The 24,415-nt window shown below is 37.2% G+C and overlaps 1 protein-coding gene and 1 pseudogene across 4 annotated transcripts in view; one reads left to right on the forward strand and one right to left on the reverse strand.

The window, feature by feature from the left end:
• Nucleotides 1-1,203: 1,203 nt before the first annotated feature.
• On the reverse strand, nt 1,204-20,339 carry LOC101972965 (small ribosomal subunit protein uS17 pseudogene; annotated as a pseudogene).
• A 605-nt stretch (nt 20,340-20,944) lies between these two features.
• Ss18 (SS18 subunit of BAF chromatin remodeling complex) overlaps nt 20,945-24,415 on the forward strand; it is an 85,905-nt gene continuing 82,434 nt past the window's right edge. For 3 of the 4 annotated variants that reach the window (XM_013360223.4, XM_078030221.1, XM_078030222.1), the window contains exons 1-2: nt 21,017-21,176; nt 24,237-24,313. In XM_013360223.4, the coding sequence (XP_013215677.2) occupies nt 21,108-21,176; nt 24,237-24,313 (146 nt within the window). In that variant the 5' untranslated portion in view covers nt 21,017-21,107. Of the gene's footprint in view, nt 21,177-24,236; nt 24,314-24,415 lie in introns of all 4 variants that reach the window. The other variant, XM_078030220.1, reaches the window with a different exon arrangement.

Genomic DNA, 24,415 nt, shown 5'->3' on the forward strand with positions numbered 1-24,415 from the left:
GTGTAATCCTGGGCGTGATGACAGCTCACTGATTTATAAAAATGATATGCAAGATTAAGGGCTTAAAGATAAAATCTTCAAAGGTCAGGTATTTTTGTATGCACTTAATAACAGAAAGAATGGTACGTACAATTTCAGCCTCTTGCCTTTGGTTTTAAATTCTAAAGTCCCCTACCACCACCCCCTTTTTCTTTCTCTGGTTATCTTTGGTCACTTGAATCCAAGAAATGATAATTTTCAAAATAGTGTTGTTTATTCTTTTTTCTTTGTTTGTTTTGTTTTGCCTTGTGAGCAAATAGATCCTGTGAGCAAATGGTCCATTAACTAGAGGAAATTGTCCATCAAACTAATACTAATGACAGTAATTAAGAAAATACAGCAATCTGTATACGGGGTAAAGTTGGGAGTTCATAACCCACTTGAATCAAACTGTGAAAGATGATGTATTAAGAACTGTGTAATGTTTTGAACGACCAACAATAAAAAATAAATAAATAATAAAAAAATAAAAATAAAAAAAGAAAAAAAAGAAAATACTCTTTTCATTGAAGAAAAATTAAAAAATCCAAAGATGTGACTTGAATGATTTATGGGAGTTTAGCTATATCTGTATTATGTTGTAAAACATTACTACCTGTGAAACAACTCTGTCTTTATCAATAATATGAGAGTATTAAAAAATTCTTCAGCAATGTGGTCCAAAGGTCGAACATTAAATGTGCATTATAAAAATGATTCCAGGAGGTGCTAATGACCAAGTAAATTTGGCTATTATTACCTACTCTGTATTGTTTATTAGATGCTGTATTAAAATGGACAAGATCTTAAAGTTGGTGAAATCAACTTGGACTTAAGAAAAAGAGCTAGGCATGGTGGGGCATGTCTGTAATGCCAGCAACTTGGGAGTCTGAAGCAGGAGTATCTTAAGTTCAAGCCAGCCTCAGCAACTTAGCAAAATCCTGTCTCAAAAGGGTTGGGGATGTGGCTAAGTGGTTAAGTACCCCTAGATTCAATCCTGGTACTGAAAAGAAAAAAGAAAGAAAGAAAAATTATCCACAAAAGAGGAAACTCATTTTTCTTAATTCCAAAAAGCTAGAATTGAGTTGACTCTTGAGAGCAATTTGTATTCATTCCCCTTCTGGTCTCTTTTTTTCCATTGGAAAATAAGATAATTCATTTTGGGGAATGGGCAGACATCCAATCTCAGAACTTCTGGAATTGCTTCTTGGTGCCAGCAGCCTTGATGACCTTGAGCACATTACAGTGCACTATCTTGTTAAGGGGCCCGCACTTGACCAATGTGATAATATCACCAATCTGGACATACCTGAAGCAGGGGGATAGGTGCACAGACATGTTCTTGTGGTGCTTCTCCCAGTAACTGTACTTGCACATGTAATGGAAATAGTCCCAGAGGATAACAGTGGTGCCTGCATCTTCATCTTGGTCACCACACCCAAACAGAATCTGCCCTTGGATGAAAATGTTACCAGTAAAGGGACATTCTTATTAATGTAGGTGTCCTCAATGGCCTCCTTGGGTGTCCTAAAGTGCAGGCTAATATTATTGTGGTATTTAGAGGCGTCTCCTTGCCAGTTTTTCCCAGCAAGACCCCCTTCTTGTTTTGAAAGATGGTTAGCTGCTTTTGATAAGCGCACTGAGTCTAAATGTCTGCCACCTTCTCGGCTACCTGAATAAAGAACCCCTTTTCTTTAATGTGGGAAACTCTAGAAAAGTTTGATTCTACTAAGAAAAACAAAAATTTCCAACAGAACAATTTATTTTGTGGTTACAAAACTGTTGTTTGCCAGAAGATGTTTTTTTGAGAAGTATTTCGTTATTCTTGTTAAGTAACCCCCTTTTCTGTTCTATATTGAAATAATAGAAAAATAGTGGAGAGAAGTCTCCTACTCTTCTCCTAGTTTGGTCCAATGGTAATACCTTACATACCTATAGTACAATAAAATAACAAAGCTATGAAACTGACATTGGTACAACCCATAGAGGCTTTTCAGATTTCAGCAATTTTACATGCACTCCTATGTGTGTTTCTGGGTAATATATTGTGTGCTAAAACCACTACCACCATTAAGATATAGAACTGTTTCAAATCACAAAGATCCCTATACTGTCCACCTTAGAAAACATATCTTTCTACCTCCACCATCCCTGACAACCACTAATCTGTTCTCCTTCTCTATAATTCTGTCATTTCAAAAAATGTATATAAATGGAATTCTACATTATGTAAAGGTTTGTGACTTTTTTTTTTTAATTATGGACTCAGCCAGGTGCGATACCAAAAAAACAAAAACAACAAAAGAACTTATTGACTCACATTTAAGGACATTTTACAGAGGGTCTTTGTACCATTCATTTAGTTCTCCCAGTTGGTGACATCTTATATGCTTATGGTATAATATGAAAATGAGAAAACTGACATTTGAATAGAGGATTTTTGTAACTTTGATTGAAAGGAATTTTATGAATGTTATAATGTGTTATAGTGTACATTTTAGAAATATTGACAAGGATTAATTCACACATTCAGGCTTCATATTGAGACTACAATTTTAACAGTTTTGTGGTTTGGGGTAGTGTTTTATTACTGTGACCAAAAGACCTGACAAGAACAATTAGAGGAGGAAAAGTTTATTTGGGGGCTCAATATTAATTTTATAGAAGTCTAGTTCTATTCCTTAGGGCTTGAGGCAAGGCAAAACATCATGGTGGAAGAGTGTGGTGGAAGGAAACAGCTCAGAACATTGCACCATGAAGCAGGGAGAGAGAGAGACAGAGAGCTCCATTCTTTAGGGATAAAATATATACCCCAAAGACATGTTCCCAATGACCCATTTCTTCCAGCCACACCCTACTTGCCTACACTTACATTCTGGTTGATACCTATCAGGTGATTAATTTACTGGTTGGATTAAGGCTCTCATAACCTGGTCATTCCACCTTTAAATCTTCTTGCATTGTGTCACACATGAGCTTTGGAGGACACCTGATATCTAACCATAACAGGTAGATAAAATTAATTTTACTAAAACTCAGTTTCCTTACTTGTAAAATGGGGATAGTATCTACTTCACAAGGTTGTTGTGAAGAATAAATGAAATAATACATTAGTCCCCAGGTCTACTTGATACAGAGTAAATGCTTACAAAATGGTAGCTATTGTTATTTGTCATTGAGTTAACTGAAAAGTTGATTACTCTATAAAAGAGAAATTTGGAAGTGTAAAGCTATAGCATGAACCCATTTATACTTTTAAAGAATATATGTCTACAAATATATGATCCTAAATATGTGGGGAAAAGAGTGAAAGGACATACACCAAGTTGACAAAAGTGGTTTTCTTTGCAGGAGGACAGAGATTGGAAAGAGAATAGAAAGACATGGTAAACAAAGAGAAGTCACCATTTTAAACTGTTTATGTGTAACTATATTATGTTTTTTTATAGATTTTTTTTAGAGAGAGGGAAGAGAGAGAATTTTAATATTTTATTTTTTAGTTATTGGCAGACACAACATCTTTGTTTGTATGTGGTGCTGAGGATCGAACCCGGGCCACACACATGCCAGGCGAGTGTGCTACTGCTTGAGCCACATCCCCAGCCCTTATGTTATTTTTTACAACAAGCATAGTTTAGACTAACAAAAACAATGGTCAGAAACAATTTAATGCCTAGAGATTTTTAACGATGGTAATCTTAATGATTTGACCCAAATCTTCTATTGAGAACAACTAGAAATATGGGACAAAATATGTTTTCAAATCCATGTTGCAGGGTGCAGTGATACACGCCTGTAATCCCAGTGACTAGAGAGGCTGAGGAAGGAGGATCCCAAGTTCAAAGCCAGCCTTAGCAATTTAGTGAGCCCGTGAATAATTTAGCGAGACCCCATCTCAAAGCAAAATGTAAAATTCGCTGGGGATGTGGCTCAGTGGTTAAGCACCTCTGAGTTCAATTCCTGGCACACACAAAAAAACAAATAAACCAAAACAGAAAACAAAATCTATATGCTATTCCTAAAGAGCTAACAAGGAATGAACATTTGTGGTGCTTATATTTAAAGGAGAAGGAAAACCCAGAGATATTTGCCTGTTCCTGATGCCTAGTTTAGAAGTTAAAGCAAATCTTTTTTTAAAAGTGTCCCTGGATTGAACCCAGGGGTGCTTAACCACATCCCCAGTGCTTTTTATTTTTTATTTTGAGACAGGATCTTGCTCAATTGCTGAGACTGACTTGCCTCAGCTTTCCAAGCTGTTGAGATTATAGACTTGTTCCACTGCGCCCAGCTAAAGCAGATCTTAGATTAGACAAAAATTGGAGTTCAAAGCATGACGAGATGTTATGCAAATCATTTAAGCTTTTTTGTTGGAACCATTATCCCACAAGAGTGAAGTTAAAAAAGACCTATTCTACATTCTGACGTGGCTCCTACATATACCTTGCTTGCTCATATACCTTGTTCTGCTTTTTCTGCAACCACGTTTGACAAACTTTGTATGATTGAGATTGAGAAATTGAGAAGTCAAAATTGAAGAACACAGAAACACAAAGTAGTATCCTTCAAAATGCCGGGTTTCTGTTCTCATGACTAAAACGCTCAGGGGTCACTCCAGTTAAACTGGGCTAATTGGGCTTCACGAAATAACCACACAAGAGACACAAATACCTTTTTCCTTGGGGTCACTGTGACAGCTCCTCTGACCTTAAGGGTCCACAGGAAGAGAGAGAGAGCGAGAGCACACCCTGACCCCTTTTATTGAGGGGAAGTTATTTAAATGAGGCAAGGTATCAGGTTTCAGGGGGCTGAGTCTGTCTTCATGATGTCCACTGTCAGCAGGTTGACTGATATCTGGGTAGGCCACACCCAAGGACACCCTAAGAGATGGGGACACACACAAGGCACTTCCATGGAAGATTCTATCTTAAACAGGGCAAGGGGTTATATTACAAAGGAACAGGTGAGCATAGCTTCACCCATGGAACTGTAGCAAGACATACCCATGCATGAGACACCGACCCTCGACCCTCAGACCCAAGAAGGGTGGGAAAAGCTCTGCCACATTTCTGTGACTGAGCACCTCAGCACCCAGCCAGGGAGTGTGACTCAGTCACTGTAAGGTTGGTTTCCCACATCAAAAGAAACAATGGAACAGGAGTGCTGCCAACATGCCTTGTGTGAGCACTGCCTTCATATTTTACTTCTTTTAGCTGTTTAGCTTATAAGATGCAAAGAGGTTGGATCAAGTCTAAATAACTGTGCTGCCCCTTTCACATCAAAATATTGAGAACTAAATCAGGTGCGGTGGTGCACACCTATAATCCAGTGGCTTGGGAAGCGGAGACAGGAGGATTGCGAGTTCAAAGCCAGCCTCAGCAAAAGCAAGGTACTAAGCAACTCAGCAAGACCCTGTCTCTAAATAAAATACAAATAGGACTGGGACGTGGCTCAGTGGTCAAGTGCCCATGAGTTGAATTCCCAGTACAAAAAAAAGAACTACTGACAGGGAAGGCCATGCCTGCTCCTCGAATATGCCTATCTAGCTGGCAGGTAAAGAAAAGAACTTGAATGTTGATGTAAGAAATGGGGTGGGATGATAATTGAAATCCAGAATAAAAACCAGACTGATTCAACGTGTTCTGAAGGCTGTAAAATGCAGTCTAATAGATTCCTTGTGGGGTTTTTGTTGTTGTTGCTCAAAGATTTTAATTATTGGAATGTACAATTTTACAATATTCAAATAAAGTTTAAAACTTAAAAAAACCTTTTTTTTTTAGAGAGTGAGAGAATTTTAATATTTATTTTTTAGTATTTGGCGGACACAACATCTTTGTTGGTATGTGGTGCTGAGGATCGAACCTGGGCCCCACGCATGCCAGGCGAGCGCGCTACTGCTTGAGCCACATCCCCAGCCCCAGCCCCCCAAAAACCTTTTTGCAGAGATAATAACTAAGCACAATAGAAATGCTTTATTACAGTGCTTCCAATGCTTTGCCTTTTAAAAAATTACTGAAGACACCAGAGTGCTTTCTAAATGTGTGTTATGTCTATTAATATTTATCATATTAGAAATTAGAAATTATTAGTTCATGAAAAATAATAAATTTACTACATAATAATAATAAGTTTTAAATTCACCTAAATCCCTGATTGAAATAAAGCAGTGGTAGTCCTAAACTATTACATAGTTCTTTGGAGCAATACCAAAAACTTTGAAGGGAATCACAATGTTAAAATTATAATAATATTAAGACAATATCTTGCTTTTCATTACATGAATATGTATATTGACAATGAAAAGCAAAAGAATCTACTGGATTCTTATCTGTATCAAGGCAGTAGCACCAAACTTACTCTAGTACATGCTATATTCTTTATTCCTAAGCACTCACGGGGGGAAAATAACCAATTTCATTTTAGAATCTGATTTACTAAGCATTAAGTTATTAATTATTTTGTTTTTGACTCTTGAATATCTATATTTTTTAATATTTATTTTTTAGTTGTAGTTGGACACAATACCTTTATTTTATTTATTTTTATGTCGTGCTGAGGATCAAACCCATGGTCTTGCATGTGCTAGGTGAGCGCTCTACTGCTGAGCCACAATCCCTGCCCCAGAATACCTATCTTTTTACTCTTCATAATGACAAAGAGAGAAGTCCATATAAAGCATTTTTACTGTCTTTAAAACAAGATGGTTAGCTTGAAGCACCTGTGTAAATCTTTTAGTTGCTGGCTAAATCAGCCCCCTTTCTCATGGAACACCTTTTATATTAGAAAGAATGACTGACAAACTATGTTTATTCAGAGTTACTTATTTAGACAGACATTTGAAGATGAACAAAGTGAGTCTGTCTCTTCAAGAAAAACAACGTTTAATGATCTTATCTATTTCCAAAGATAAAAATTCAAGCTTTTAAGCAACAGTTGAGATTTTTGAAGACTTTTATCACTATGAACTTAACTGTTTCCCAATGATGAAAGACTACTGATAAGATTTATGGTGATGTGATTTTTTTGATGTACTAGATTTGCAAGATATAAGATATTCATAACTTTGTGAGCCAGTATTTTCCAGAACTAAAGTATGATGTACAGTTGTGCATAAGTAAAAGCAATAATCAAAGGGGTTTTTTGTTTGTTTGTTTGTTTGGTGTGTGCTTGTGTGGTGATGATGGGGATCAAACCCAGGGCCTTAGCACATGCTAGGCAAGCACTCTACTACTGAGCTATATCCCCAACCCTTAGAACTAATATTCAAATAGACCAGTGGATTTTAATGCAAAAGAGTACTAAAAGTTCTTTAATAGGATTTTAGATTACATACTTCAACTGATGTCTAGGAAACTAAATAATTGTATACTTGCTTTGAAGGGATCTAAAAGGCCTATTTAAATAATTATCTTCTTTGTTCTACTATGTATCTTTGTAAGGTTAGATTTTCTCCCTATATTTCAAGCAAAATAACATTGCAGCAGTTTGAATATAGAAGCAAATATGAGAATAAAGCTGTTTTATTGAGCCAAACATTGAGAGATTTACAGGGCTGGGGATATAGCTCAGTGGTAGGGAGCTTGCCTAGTATATACAAGATCTTGGGCTAGTTTCCAACACACACACACACACACACACACACACATAGGCAGAGAAGAGACTTGCAATGTCATTCTCATTTTTTTAAATTTGGAAAATGTAATTATCACAAAAATGTGTTAACTGTGTAAATGTATAATGAGTTTATTACTTTTCATGAACTAATAAAAGTAAAGCTTCTTTTAATTTCTAATATGATAAATATTAATAGACATAACCCACATTTAGAAAACACTCTGGGTTCTTCAATAATTTTTTAAAAGGCAAAGTGTTGAAAGCACTAGAACAAAGCATTTCTAGTGTGCTTAGTGAGTAGTTGCCTACTAGAAGCAAAAGTAAATTCTGTGCATTGAAAGATAATGTCATGCAGAGCTGCATATAATTGTTGTATTGTTGCATTTTTATATGCAGTATTCTGTGCTCAATCAAAAATAATCATGCACACTTAAAGAAAAGATGGATCAAACAACAAGATAAACAATAGGCAATAGAAAGAGGCTCATATAATACATTAAAGTTATCAAATACATATTTTTTTTGTACCAGGGATTGAACCCAAGGGCACCTAACCACTGAGCCACATCCCTATTTCTTTTAATTTTTAATTTTGAGAAAGGGTCTCACTAAATTGTTGAGGCAGCTTTGAATTTGTGATCTTCCTAAGTCTCTGGGGTTACCACCACACCTGGATCAGATATAGATTTTTGAAACAAATAAGATAATTATAATCAAGAGATTAAAAACTAGATTGAGGGGTTTGTTTATGTTTTTATTTTTGTTTTGGTAGTACTGGGGATTGAACCGAGGGTTGCTCTACTTCTAAGCTAGATCCCCAAACCCTTTTCTTGGTCTTTTTCTCCCCCATTAAGCAGTCTATCTTTAAGCTACATTCCCAGTCCTTTTTCTTTTTGTTTTGAGACAGAGCCTTCCTAAATTGTTGAGGCTAGCTTCAAATGTGGGATCCTTCTGTCTCAGCCTCCTCAGAAGCTGGGATTACACGCTTGTGTCACCAGGGCAAATCCCTTTTCAGCCTTTGAGACAGGGCCTCACTAAATTGCCCAATATGGCCTTGAATTTGTGATCATCCTGCCTAAGTCACTTGAGTAGCTGGAACTACAGGTGTGTGCCACTATGCCTGTCCTGATTGAGATTTTTTAACAGGAACTAGAACTATTAATAAATAGTCAGTTGGAAATTGTAAAAACAAGAACTATATTAACTAAAATTAAAAGGTCAATGAATGGGGCTGGGGATGTGGCTCAAGTGGTAGCGCGCTCGCCTGGCATGCGTGCGGCCCGGGTTCGATCCTCAGCACCACATACAAACAAAAATGTTGTGTCCGCCAAATACTAAAAAATAAATATTAAAATTAAAAAAAAAAGGTCAATGAATGAATTTAAGATTGGAGACCTAGTTGAAGATAGAAGTGTGGATTATAAAATAGTATAAGAAGAAAAATCTATATTAAAGCACAGAGAAAAGAATAGGGAACACTGAAAAAAATATCCTGGATATGTTGAAAAATCTAATGTATATACAGTTGGGGTGCTAGAAGATAGGAAATAAAGGTCAAAATAATACATAAAGATATTTGGTTTGGAATTTTTCAAAATTACCCAAAGAAACAAAAGATTTAGGAAAAACTGAACACTGAGCAGGATAAAATTCACATTTAGAAAAACCATAATAAACCTGCTATAAACCAAAAATTTACAGCAAGAAAAATTTAAAGCTATCCAAAGGGGGGAAATTAGCATATTACCAATAAGCAATAATTGACATTCAACTGATTTATTTCTATAATGACATACAGGATTCTATCTTCAGCATGCTAAAAGAAAAAATATGCAAGCAAGATATTCTGTATCTAGTGAAAAATGTCCCTCAAAATTGAAGGTAAATGAAGGTATTTTTCATACAAAGAAAACAAGAAAACATTACTTAAATACTTTTTAAAGAAAATACTAGATAATGTTCTTTAGACAGAAAAAAAATGATCAAAGATGTAAGTTTGGAGATGTAGGAAGAAATGAAGAGCATTAAGGTAAATACATGCCTAAATTAAAAAAATAATTGACTAAAATAATAATAATCCCTTATGTGTGTATTAAGATAAGAGTATTAAAATCAGTGATGAAATATAACTTGGGAAAGAGTGCAAATGAAATTAAGGTGTCCTCAATTGCCTTTCATTGTTGCACAGTGTTCAAAGAGTAAACGTATGTTCATTTCACAGTACTGGGGATTGAACCCATGGGCACTCTGACACTGAGCTACATCCCCATCCCATTTTATTTTTTATTTTAAGAAAAGGACTTGTATGTGTTAACATGCCTGTAATTCCAGCAACTCGGGAGACTGAGACAGGAGGATTGCAGGTTCAAAGCCAGCCTCAGCAACTTAGTGAGATCCTGTCTAAAATAAAAATTAAAAAGGGCTGGGGATGTAAGTGTCCCTGGATTCAATCCTGTACCAAAAATAAAACATAAAAAGATAGTGTCTTGCTAAATTGCCCAGTCTGGCCTCCAACTTGTGATCCTCCTGCTTCAGACTCCCAAGTAACTGGTATTGCAGGCATATACCACAACGTTTGTAATATATTAATTTTCAGGTGGTCCAGAAGACATGTTGTAATCTTTGCAAAAATCACTAAGAGAATAATGTAATATTGTGTAAAAAATATAATAATAAAAGATATCACTAGAAAGAAGGGGTTGGGAGTGTAGCTCAGTGGTATAGCTTGTGCCTATCATGTAGAAGTCCTTGGGTTCAGTCTCTTTCTTTTCTAAAAAAGATAGAAAAGAAAGAGAAAGGAATAATTACAGGCTGGAAAAATAGAAAGCAAATAGTATTTAGTAGATTTAAAGATAACTATATTAATACTTTTATTATCTATAATTATATAAACATTTTAATTATAAGAAATAGTTGTAGGGGCTATGGCTGTGGCTCAGTGGTAGCATACTTGCCTGGCATGTGGGAGGCACTGGGTTTGATTCTCAGCACCACATATAAATAAAGAAAATAAAAGTCTATCAGTAGCTAAAAGAACAACATTTATTAAAAAAATTTAATAAATAAAGCATTTATTAAAAAATAGTTTAGGGCTGGGGATGTGGCTCAAGCGGTAGCGCGCTCGCCTGGCATGCGTGTGGCCCGGGTTCCATCCTCAGAACCACATACAAACAAAGATGTTGTGTCCGCCGATAACTAAAAAATAAATATTAAAAAATTCTCTCTCTCTCTCTCTCTCCCTCCCTCTCTATTTAAAAAAAATAATTTATAGGGTAGATAAAAATAAATGCACTTATGTACTGCTTAGAATAAATAATAAGAGTTTTAAAAAGTGAAAGTGAAGAAGATACATCATGCAACATTTAACCAAAAACTCCCCAAAACAAAAAACTGCTAAAAAGTAGATCTTACCTCAAGATGCATAGCAAGGAGTTGGGCATAGTGGCACATGACTGTATTCCCAGCAACTCTGGGGACTGAGGTTGGAGGATCACAAGTTAGAGACCACCCTGGGCAATTTAGCAAGAACCTGTCTCAAAATTTAAAAAAAGTTCTGGGGATACAGCTCAGTAGTTAAGTGCCCCTGGATTTAATCCTGAGTATTGAATAATTTTTTTAAAAAAAAAGTATAGCAAGAGATTCTGACAAATATTTTATAATGACAAATCTAATCTGGAAGATCCAACAATTCTAAATTTGTACCCAATACCAAGTATTATAGGTGGAAATTTCAATAGTTTTCTTGGTAATTGATAAAATAAGCAGACTAAAAAACAAAGAAACAAACAAAAAACCCAGTATATACTATTCAAACAACATGATGAATAAAATTGACATGCTATCTCTGTCAGTATCTTTCCCATCATGTATGTACACACTAAATATATTAATCAATGAATGTAATTTACCACTTTATAGTGTGTATAAAATAACTGCAGACTTCATTTACATTTTGAACAAACATTAGATATTTACAAAAATTGACTGTATAATAGGTTTTGAGGAAAGTTTGACAAATCTCAAAGGATTAAAAGCATACAAAGTATTTTCTCTGCCAGTAGTGAAATTAGGCCAGAAACCAGTAACAATATAAATAGAAAACACCACATATTGAAAAATTTTTAAATATTTTTCAAAACTATGGATCTAAGAGGAATTAATAATGGAAATTAGTAGATACTTTTAACTGAATCATAACAAAAACATAATATGTAAAAGTTTTGTGTTAGGGCCAAAATAGTGTTGGAGGGTGGTGGTTTAAAATAGCATTAAGGGTGCTGGGGATACAGGTCAGTTAGTAGAGTGCTTATTTCATATGCACAAGGCCATGGGTTCAATCCTCAGCACCACAAGAAAAAATTAAAAAAGCATTATAGAAGAAGAAAGGCTAAAAATCAATTCCTTAAGCATCCATGTCAAGATGTTATATATATATTTAAGATGGTATATTTTAAAAACAGCATATTAAATCAAGGAAAGTGGAAGGAAAAAATAAGAATAGTGGCTGTGGCTGTGGCTCAGTGGTAGAGCACTTGCCTAGCACATGTGAGGCACTGAGTTCCATTTTTAGCATCACATGAAAATAAATAAAATAAAGATATCATTTCCATCTACAGTGAATTAAAAAAATAGAAAATAAAGCTAAAATTTGGGTTATTGAAAAACTAATAAAACTGATAGATACTGGAAAACCAAATCAAGAAAAGAAAGTAGGTATGAATAATAGTAGTAACAAGATGAATCTTAATACCATGAAAATTTTTTTGTAACTTAATGACAGTAATGAAAAATTGAGGTAAAATGAGCAAATTCTTAGAAAAGCATCAAAAACCTAACACAAGGTGGGGTGATGGAAAGAAATGTCTTGTATGTCTCAAATTTGTTAAATCCATAAATAAAAATTCTATCTTAAAGAAACTCTTGACCCAGGGATATCATCACTTGTGAATCCTATAAAACAATACCAATCTTATTCAAATTCATCAAGAGAATAGAAAAAGACTTCTTCCATACTTGTTTTATGAAGCAGTATAATCTTAACAAAACCTGATATAAGAGAAGAAAATGAATGCATACAAAAATTCTAAGCAAAATAACAAATAGAAACAAGCAACGTACAAAAAGATAAGTGTATCACAAGTTGAATTTATTCTATGAATTAATCAATGAATCTAATTTACCACTTTATAGTTTGGATGTGAGGTGTGTCCCAAAAATTCATGTGTGAGACAATGCAAGAAGGTTTAAAGGAGAAATGATTGTCTTACACCAACCTTAATCCAATCAGTGATTTAACCAGTGATGGGGATTAACTGGGATGGGGCTGAAGGTGGGTAGGCTGTGGCTGGAGGAAGTGGGTCATTGGGAGCGTGGCTTTAGGATATATATTTTGTATCTGGCAAGTAGAGTCTCTGCTGTCTTACCATCAAGTGAGCTGCTTCCCTCTGCCACTGTCTTCCACCATGATGTTCTGACTCACCTAGAGTCCTGAAGAATGGAGCTGGCTGTCTATGGACTGAGATCTCTGAAATTGTGAGCCCTCAAATAAACTTTTCCTTTTCTAAAATTGTTTTGGTCAGTCTTTTAGTCACAGCAGTGAAAAAGTTAACTGAAATACCACATTAACAGACTACAGCAGAAGCTGGCAAAGTACTGCTCCGGGACCAAATCTGTCCTACTGCTTCCCTTGTTCTTATGAGTAATGTTTTATTGGAGCACAGTTGTGCCTGTTCTTCTTTATATTGTCTATCCTTGCTTTCCTGCTAAAATGGCTAAGCTGCATAATAACACAGGGCCTGTATAGCTTGCAAAACCTAAAATATTTACTATCTGGTCCTTTATAGAAAAGGTCTTCTGATTCACAGAATAAAGGGGAAGTTTTTACTCAACAAATGCAGAAAAGCATACAATTCACCATCTCTAGCAATCTCATTGACTCAAAACAGTCTAAGAATAGGAAGACATTTCTTTAATGTCCCAAGGTCCCTCACAAGAACCCTTAAAGCTCCACGTTCCATCCCCATCACTGGGGGAAAAAAATTAAGCCAGGCACAGTGGTGCATGCTTCTAATCCCTGTGACTCAAAAAGCTGAATCAGGAGGATTGCAAGTTCCAGGCAGCCTGGACAATTTAGCGAGACTCTGTCTTAAAATAAAATGGACTGGGGAAGTAGCTCAGTGGTAAAGTACCTGTGTTCAATCCCCAGTGTGGTGAGCCGCCTCTGCCGCTTATGCAGATTGTGGTCGCCATTACAAGATGGCGCTGGCTCCGCTGTGGTATGTGACAAACAACTCCTTATTTGGGAGAGTTGGCGCATGGTTTTTCAGCACCCTATGAGAAAGTTCCACGTGGCAGCTTCGCATTGGGCCTTGAGATGCTTTATTAAGGTTGAGGGGCATCCGAGGGATCAGTAGAAGAAATATCAAGGGCCTGAATAAACCACTGAAAGAAGATTCCCAAGTTGCGTCTTCCTTGCGGGCAAGGGGTCGCGACACCCCAGCACCAAAAATTTTTGTTAAAAAGAAATCTTAAGTAAACATGATATTCAGTGGCAAGGTGTTAGAACATTTTTCATTTAAGATCAACGTAGCTGGGTGATGGTGTACAACTATAATCTCAGCAGTTTGGGAGACTGAGGAAGGAGGATCTCAAGTTTGAAGCCAGCCAGGACAATTTAGTGTGAACCTACCTCAAAATAAAAACAAAAAGTGTTGGACTGGGAAAGTAGCTCATGGTAAAATACCCTTATGTTCAATTCCCAGTACCAAAACATTTTTTTAATTGAAAAAAATTAATTTTGTTGCTAGGAAGTATGATATTAGGGTCTTTGGAGGTTCCTTTTACCTTTTGAAAGGTCTAGGAGGTGGCCAGTGTGGTGCTACATGCCTGTAATACCAGCAGCTTGGAAATTGGGAGGCTGAGGCAGGAAGATCCCAAGTTTCAGGTCAGCTTGGCCAACTTAGTGAGACCCTGTCTTGAAATTTAAAAATAAATGAATAAATAAAGGGTTTGTTTTCCTTTGCTTTCTAAAACTCATTTTCTCTTAGGAGAATATGATGGAATTTTCCAGAGGTACAAGATGTTTGAGGATCCAGTAGCTATCAGAGCAAATGGAAAATGTTGAAAGACTCCAAATTTTCATATTTAATCAGGTAAATAATTGAGAGCCGTGACTCACTTAAACAAAAGATCTTTAAGACACACAATATTTTTAAGGGTGCTAAGGGATTCTGAGGCCAAAATGCTTGAGAATTACTACCTGTGGGTTTGCAATATTATGCTTTTTATTATCATATATTTTAACTTTTTATGCTATAATTCTTCTATTGTCATCATCATTTTCTTCTTTTATTATTATTGCAGTGCTGGGGATTGAACCCAGGGTTTTATGTCCACTAGGAAAGCACTCCTAGCCTCTATTATTTTTCTTTTAAGATAATGTGTAAGAAATGTGATTATTAGTTTAATTTAATATATATTAGGATGGTAGTTTGCAATATATTCAATAACATCAACATTTTACTACATATTGTTGAAATCCCACATTATATTGGAAAACATTATATTAGTTTCTTATTACTTTTCTAGGAAGTTATCACAAACTTAGTAGCTTAAAATTACATATCTTTAAACACTGTTTTGAAGTTTGGTAAGCCTGATACCTGGGCTAAAATTCAGGTGTTAGAGAAGTTAACAGTGTCAGAAAGCTAGCAATGCCCATTTTCCTCAAGATGCCATCTCTCTGATTCTGACTTTTAAGTCTTACTATTCCCTGTTTAAGGGCACTTGAGATTTCACAGGGTTCACCTGGATAATCCAGGTTACTCTTCACATTTTAAAATCAGTTGGCTAAAACCACTTTAATTCCATGTAGAATATTAATTCCAATTTGCTATGGCACATAACATAATCAATAGTTTCCAGGGATTAGGGAGTAGTCATCTTTGTGAAATTGTTCTGTCTACCACACCCATGCCTAGGGAATTTAGTTAATAGACACTATATTATAATACTCTCTATAAATTATGAAGTAGTTGGAGAACAGTTATATGTGTATGTGTGTAAATATATATATATATATATATATTTTTTTTTTAACTAAGTGTAGAGAATATACTAAATAGCAGAGAGGGGTACATAAATTCTGGCCAGAAAAACTTTCCAAGGATAGACTCAATATCATTTCTACTCTTGAAATGAACATTTTTCTCCTTATTACTTTTTTTACTTTATTTTTGCAGTACTGGGAATTGAAACCAATGCTTTATACATGCTAGACAAGTGCTCTACTGCCGAGTTATATCTCCAGCCCTTGTACTATATTTTTATGTACAAATCTAATTCTTGTAACTTACAGTACCTGATGTGTTTTTACATAGTTTATCTGTTAAAATTGAAACAATCTGTATTGAAAAATCCAATGTAAGTTAAGGCAATCACCAGCATACTGGCTAGTACATAATAAATGCTAAATAAATAAGCATTGATGGAGGATGTTGCTGTATATTTATCATATTGAGTTAAGTTGGGTGAAACTATCCATGAAACTATGTATTTTTCAAAAAGCAATTCTTTTTTATATCATAAAATCCCAAAATATAATTGATTTGATTCATTCTTAATTCATTTAATATTTGATAATATAAGAAGTGACAATGTGCCAGATAGGCTATGTTATAATCTAAGTTGAATGAAATTTGCTGTAGTATTGAAAGTAAGTCTTTAATGGAGAATTGTGAAAAGCGATTTGTTCTGCCTAGAACAATGATTATATAAATATATAGCATATGCTGTTCTCCTTGCAATCTTGAAATCTGTGGAAGCCACAACTCAAATTGACTCATCAAATGCCACAGAGACTGTGAGCAGAAATATTTTGAAAGATATTACCTAAGGGATTGTGCCCTGAGCCCAATTATGGGCAGACAGGCTGGGTCTATGCCTTCCCAGTGTATTCTAAGAATTTATGGCAGCACAGGGGCTTAAAATATCAGCAAATTTGGTAGTACAGATGCTCTATTAATTATAAAACAATAAGTGCTAAAAGAAATTCTTTTTTAAAACAAAGTTATCTCCATTATCTGCATATACATGATTTATTTGGGGAGAGGATTAAGATTTTTAATCCCATGATTACAGTTTCACTGAATATTGGACATTATCCAGCAGCACTTCATCAGTTCATTGAAATATATTTAAGGAATACAAACAACTTCATAGAAAGCAAATTAAAAATTGAAACATTTGAAAATCAAATAAGCAATTTTCTATAGCTGCACTGTAAAGTACTATTTCTATTTTCAATTTGTTAAAACAGTCTGCTATACATTCATTAGTGTGAATAAACAAGAATGAATTGTTAATATAGATTACTTATTCTGAGTCTCTTTATACATTCTTCTATTAGTATTATTCAAAAAAATCTCCCACATCTTGATTATGTGACTTCAATTCCTCCTTCAGATGTCCCTTTGCAAAAGTAGTCTGAATAAAGGGACTGATTTTTTGTTTGTTTGTTTGTTTGGGGAGATGGTTAACTGGGGAGCTATTTTTTTTTTAAGTCCCCAGAATCATTTCCCAGATTTAGGCTAACTTTGCATATTCGTTCTTCATTCCTTTCTTAACTAAATGCCAGAGGCTCTTGATTTTCCTTTTCCTCCCAGCTCTTCTATCAATCTACCTTGGGATTTCTCTCAAACTAATGGTGAAGTGAAACAGGATTTACTACATTCCCTAAGACATCTCTGGCTGAGGCATCTCCTTGGTTTCAATCTTCCTTCTGTCTGAATTTTCAACTTTTGCAGGTAAGACTGAGTTTTACAAGAAAGCCTGAGAATGAGGCAAGGTTCTTTTTAAGTGTCTTCTTCCAGTGAGATCATTTACATTTCCAGCTGAACCTTTTGGCTAGTGCCTTCCTACAGATTTCATGTAATGAGACACATAGAAAATTATAGTATTTTTTTCCCCAAGCCAAACTGTACTCAGATTTATTAAAAATACTCTTCATAAACAATCATGGTATTTCATGTAGGACATGGATTGATGGTATAACTTTCAAACTCCCTCTATGATGGACTGCCCAAATCAGGAAGCCACCATAAAACCCAATGAAGTCTTCATTTAATGTTCTGAATAGGAAAAGTTTGGACTGAGGTTTGATATTTTACATTTAGCATGTTGTTTTAACAACTTTTCATGAGTTGAGCCTGAATTTCAGGAACTGAAATGAAAATGGCAGAATTACCAATCTGAAGATTCACAATCTAGAAAAGGAACTGCTGCACTTTTGAGGGACATCATTTCCCTAATGTCACTGGAAAGTCCAGATTGACAGGTCTTCATGAAATTGGTGAAACCAATTTTGGGAAGTCAGGTCCCAACAAGTTTCTGGGTTCATGGGAGTTAAGACTATGTCAATGGCAGAGAGGGAGAGAAGAATATAAAGATGAATTTGAGAAAATGATTGTATTTTTAAGGCATACATAATGTAAGCACAAAATAACCTGGTCAGATACAGACCTCACAAATTCAGCAAAGCCTTTATTCAGCAGCAGAGTCTATCAGTCAGGCATCAGAGCACAGCTTTCTGGACCAAAAATGGTCCCCAATTACAGCAGAGGTCTGTGTTTATATAGGTTACACACTGGGAGATGACTCAACCAATGAAGACCTTAACAGAATATATTAGTTTGGGCATTCAGGAAGCATTTGCGAGAATTTGAAATTTGTTTTTACTGGGTAAGAATGGAGGGCTCAGAGTTCAGCATTTAGTGCTTATCTCTTACCTTCCAGGGTCTAATTGTACTGTCACTGAGAAAGGATTTATATGGGGAAGGATCAATGTTTTGGCTCCTTCCCAGAGATTGTCATTTTTAGGCCTGATGGACATCTCCTTCCTAGGGATAGTCTTGTCACTGGGTAAGTTTTGTTTCCCTCCCAGGGATTGTCCTTTCACTGGGAAAGGATGTTTTGGGAAAGGATCAATGTTATTAATATGTTGTTTTCTTCCTCCTTCTCTCTTCCCAGGCTACACTGTTTTGAGGGTTGTCATTTCTATATCCTTCATATAGAATCACTGTGGTTATTTCTGCATGGGGTGCTAAGAGTGCCCTAGGCTGCTACTATGAAGGAGTAAAATACCTCAGGAGGACCCATAACCTGTTCTTAATGGATTTCCCTTCCCCACTGTCGGGAATTTGTAATTTAAAAAAAAGATGGTACCTATCCCTGGGTGTCTTCCTAGAATGGGAGTTCCACTGGGGGATTTTTTTTTTTTTTTTAAAGTGGTTAGACTTTTTTCATTGGTTCCTGTTGCTTTTTAAGATTTCTATGTTATCTGCCAAGTGGACGTAACTGGAGCAGTTGGAGTATTTAGGATTTGTTTTTTTCAGCCAGGCATGATGGAGCATGCCTGGAATTCTAGCGACTCTGGGGGTTGAGGCAGAAGGATCTCAGGTTCAAAGCCAGCTTCAGCAATTTACAATTGAGCTACATACCCCAGCCATTTTATTTTTGATTTTGAGGCAGTTTCACTAAATTGCTTAGGGCCTTGCCAATGTACTGAGGCTGTATTCCTCCTGCCTCAGCCTCCCAGTTGATGGGAATACAGGCATGTGTCATCAGGACTCTGGGCTTAAATAAGGTACTTTTGTGTAAACAAAACATGACCTTACATACTAGATGTTAGACTCACAGCCTGGTGGTAGGCAAGAATTAGTTTCTATTCTGAATTCAATAGATTATTTTTCAATTCAGTTTAATACATAAAGTACAAACATAACAGTGTTTTCTTCAAGGCTTAGAATTCCGAAGAATATTTGCCATTTGAAGGGAGGCAGTATAAACTCCCTTCCTTTATTTTTGGAATGGCTTGAGTTTTTTCAGGTTTCAGTTTAGATATAATGGAGGCCAGGCACAGGGATGCACACCTGTAATCCCAGGACTAGGGTGACTGAGGCAGAAGGATGGCAAGTTCAAGACCAGCCTCATTAACTAACCCTGTCTCAAAATAAAAACATAAAAGGACTAAGGAGGTAGTTCAGTGATGGAGTGTTTGGGTGCAATCCCTAGCGCTCCCTGCTCTCTTTATAAAGATGTCCCACTTTAACTTACATCATTCTCTTGTTTGCCAGTCTTTTGGGCTTCACATATAAGCATATTAACTTCATTTTTGGTCTGTCAACTTTATTCAAATACAAATCATTGAGCAGAGGTTCCCTGTCTATCGGTACCTAGCATAAAGCCTGGCAAAGACGACACACCCAAATTTGCTGAATGAATGAAACTGAACTTATGCAAAACAATTTATTTGAAACAAAATTTTAAAATGTCTTTTTTATTTTTCTATTTTATTTATAAATATTGAATGTTGAGTCTCAACGTTGGGTAACATTTTATATAAACTTTTATTTTTTGTTGTATGTTAGTCTAGATTTACAGAATAATTTAAAAATCCACAGCAACACATTACCCACATTTGCTTGTGTTCTTCGCTCATTCGAAAACTTTTCCCCCTTCACCCTGACTTGAAGCCTAGCAGCTTGGGCGTACTTGACAAACCACTAAGTGTATCACTGGAAACCCGAGAGCGACCGTGCTTTCAAAGCTTAATCCCAAATTAGATGAAATCGACCCACTTCTCTGCTAGCCGTGTTGGACGACTGCCCCCGAGTACCGGACACAGCCTTGGTGTCCCAATTTTGGGCCAGCATTACTTTCTAATTGTTAGACACGACTTGGCGTGCGAGCGAAGCTGTGGACTCGGAGGTGCGCTTTTGGGGCGTAACCGAGCCATTTAAATCAGCGAATCCGCGTTCACCGAGTTCTTCCACCTCTGGCTCATCTTGGCAGATGCTCCACGGGTCCGCACCAACTCCCGAGTCCAGACCGTCCTCCTCCTCTCTCCCGGCTGCCCGGACAACTCAGGGCCGCCGCTTCTTCTCAAGGAAGGGTAACGATGAAGTTGGAAAAACTGAACTAGGTCTATAACAGCGCACGAAACGCACTTTTGAGGCTGCTTCAGGGCGCCGGGGAGGGCGGCGAGCAGCACCCGCGCGAAAGGGGCGGGCCGGCTCGGGCCGCTCGCATTTCCTGTGACAGGGGCTGCCCCTGCCTCTCCCTCTCCCGCGGCGGCGGGACCATTTCCTGAATCGCTGAAGCGGAGGGAGGACTGTGGCACGGCTCTACCATTAGCACAAAGGAACGGGGGTGCCTACCAGAAAAGGTCGGGTGTGCTCCAGAGCATTCAAGAATGGAGAAGTTTTTTCGGAGCTGTGGTTTCTAAAAACCGCACAGAAACAAGATCTCCACGACCCGGAGTTCCTCGTTGAGGGCAGACCAGTTGGTTGTTTGCTCGGCACTGGAGCATCCCCCCTCCCTGCATTCCCGAGGTGGTTCCGCCCGAGAGGCCGGCGTCTTTCCCCCAGTTTGCCGTTCACCCGGAGCGCTCGGGACTTGCCGATAGTGGTGACGGCGGCAACATGTCTGTGGCGTTCGCAGCCCCGCGTCAGCGAGGCAAGGGGGAGATCACACCCGCCGCGATCCAGAAGGTGAAAGCTCTCGGGGCTGGGGATGCCAGGCTCATCCCGTCTTTGCGAGAGACCCCGAGGGCAGGGCCGGGCGGGAATCGGCCCGGCCGGGGGCGGAGGGGGAGGCGGAGGCGGGCCTGCTTGGAAGCGGCAGTCTATGGGAACCCAAGCCGCGGGCTGTGCCTGAGTGGGAGGCTGAAGAGGGCGAACCGGTTTTTTTCTTTCACGGAGTCTTCCGCGCGTTTAGGCTCTTAGAGGCACAAAAGCCCACGCAACCGTCGCCCGATTTCTCTAGGGATGGGGCGGCGTTCGGACGGCGGGGCGCGTGCGCCCGCGCGGGGAAGGGCAGTGTGTTGAAGCCTGCGGCCCCGCGCGTCGCTCAGAGTTACTTTGGCGTCGCTCCGCCCCGCCCCGCGCGCCGCGGCTGCCTGGTGGGGACCCGTCCTCAAGTCTCCCGGCGCAGAGGGAGAGTCGGAACCCCGTAAACTCCCGCGGAGTTGGGGATGTCTCTGGAGAACTTGAGAATCTTAATAGAGTCTTTGCGGGCTGACGAGGAAGAACTCCATGGACTTTGGGGGTCATCCTGGGGCCCCTTTCTGCTTTCTAGATCATCCCATGTACATTTATATTTGCAGCAAATATTTCTGGAGTGCCTATTGCAAGCTTTGGGGTTACTGTGGTGAGCAGTGAACCCTGCTCTCCTGGAGCTTGCAGTCCAGTGGTGGAGACACTCCTGACTAATTACATAAGTCGTGATAAAAACACAAGGGGCTGCGTCCTCCTTAGAAAAGCTACCGCAGTCGCTGCGGTATTACTGCCAGTTGGGGACACAAAGATTCTGTATTATCCTCCTCCCTGTTGTTGCCTATGGAGCAAGGCAGCTTTGTAAATTGTAGTGGGCTGAACTTGGAAAAGTTACTTGCTAATTTTAGCAGTTTATATTAAATATTTCCATTTTCTTTTCTGCACTCGAGCAAGGATGAAAACAGAAGTCAACTTTTAATGCCACTCAGGGAACCATTGTGTGCCCGTAGAATATGTTAATCGGTTTCTGTTTACTGTCAGATTCTTTGTGGTGTGGCATTTGACATTTGCCCAACTGTTGCTTTATCTCATGAACAAACCGGCTTGTTAGTGCCTGGAAAAGCAGTGCTTTGGTGTAGTGCGCTGGACTAAGCCTGCAGCCTGGCAAACGGCGTCAAGTACACATGCACACAAAACATGTTTCTGGAGGAGTTCTGTCTTATTTTTGGACTCTAAAAAACTCTGGAATTTTTCTTTGTTCCTACAAAGTTTTTCTTATGTAAGTCTCAGGCTGTTTATCATGGATAATTAATTTAGAGGATGCTGATTATCGTGACATGAGAGGAGAAAAATGAATTCCAAACTCAGTGCCTCATCTTTAGTGTCGAATTGATATTATATATGAGACATATTTTAATTTCAAGTTTATTAGATTGACGAATATACTGGAGAAGATACGTTGTGAATTCACTAAACTGGAGTTTGGATTAGGATGTTGAGACATTAAGTGCAAAATTTTTTTTGGCATCCAGGAATTGTATTTATTACAATCTTGTTAGACCGTTTTTCCCCCTCAGCAAGGGAAGATTATGATGAAGATACAGGAAAAAAGTCACAGCTAATGTTATTTATTTATTTTGGTACCAGGGATTAAACCCAGGGGTGTTTAACCACTGAGCCATAGCACTTTTTTCATATTTATTTATAGATAGGGTCTCCTTGAATTGGTTAGGGCTTTGGTAAATTGCTGAGGCTGGCTTTGAACTGTCATTCCTCCTGCCTCAGCCTCTTGAGCCGCTGGGAGTACAGGCATGTACCACTGTGCCCAGCACATCTAATGTTAAATGGGTCTTTTTTAATGAAAAAAAAATTAAGTTATTTAGATAGCGATTATAGCATTGTTCTTTCATTGAATTCTGGAAGACTAGGATAGGTGTATAAGGAATGTCTCTTGTTCCTTGATCTTAAAGCTCCTGGAAACTTAAGTGGTTTGTTCAGGATAGCAAAGTTGGCACTAAAACTAACTGACCTTTAATTGCCATAATTAGTACTCTTTCAAAGAGTGTGACTTATTTAACTTTCAAAGCCAAGATGGCTTAGAATTGTTACAAGAAGAATAAATTGCTATTTTTAAAAAAGTTTTGAAACAACATATATCTGGTAATCTTACAGGTCTGTACTAATATACATGTATAGAAATCTTTGTACTTTATTATTATACATATTTGGAGAATCATAAAATCATACTGGTATAGAACTTGGAAGCTAGCCACTACCTTATCAAGCCTCTTGAGCTGAAATTTTCATGTATTTACTTAATTCTGTATAATAAGGACAGACTTTCTCCTTACAATTACTAAGCTATAGAATGATGCAAAGCCAACTTGGACTCTTAAATTTTAGTCTTAACTCGCTAAAACTACTTTTACAGATAGCAGAGGTAATTAAATGTTTGAATATAAAAGAAACCTAAATTTTCCTTTCTGGGCTTCAGTTAATAATACAGAGGGAGAATACTTAGAATAGGGATATTTAAAATTATTGATTAAGTATGATATCATTCCAAAGATATAAAATAGTTTTTTTGTGGTAAACCATAGTAGGTGTAGGAAAAGACCTAAATGAATTCAGTTTCTAAATAAATAAAGTATTTCTAGAAATCTGAAGGAAGAAGTATCACTTGTTTAATACGTTGTCCATATGAACTGTGTATTGCATACTTTTATAAAAGAGATTTCTTTAGTGTGTAATGAAATTTTATGTGATCTAATTCACTAATCCCCTTTATAATTTGTTATTAAAATGAATTTTAAAATATAGCAGCAAGTAGCAACATTAACAAAGTATTTTTTAAGAGAATTATGTTTTTTGTGTTTTCATGTTTGCTTAAATTATTTTAGAATATATAACAATCGTTTCTGGGTAGCAATATATTGTTAGGGGGTGCACTTTAATGTTCTTTTATAAGCAGTATGTATTAATGCCCTCCCTCAAATTTTCTAGTTTTTTATTTTACTTGACAGACTTTACAATAAACTTTTTCTAATTTTATTTCAGATGTTGGATGAAAATAACCATCTTATTCAGTGTATAATGGACTATCAGAATAAAGGAAAGACTTCAGAGTGTTCTCAGTAAGATTGATAAGAAACATTTTTTTGTATTCATTTTTCTGTGTGTGTATTTTTTTTTTACTTTTTCATTTAAAACAGGTTGAATTATAACTAAAGTGTAAA

This window comes from Ictidomys tridecemlineatus, chromosome 13, assembly GCF_052094955.1.
Source record: "Ictidomys tridecemlineatus isolate mIctTri1 chromosome 13, mIctTri1.hap1, whole genome shotgun sequence".
Classification (NCBI taxonomy): domain Eukaryota; kingdom Metazoa; phylum Chordata; class Mammalia; order Rodentia; family Sciuridae; genus Ictidomys; species Ictidomys tridecemlineatus.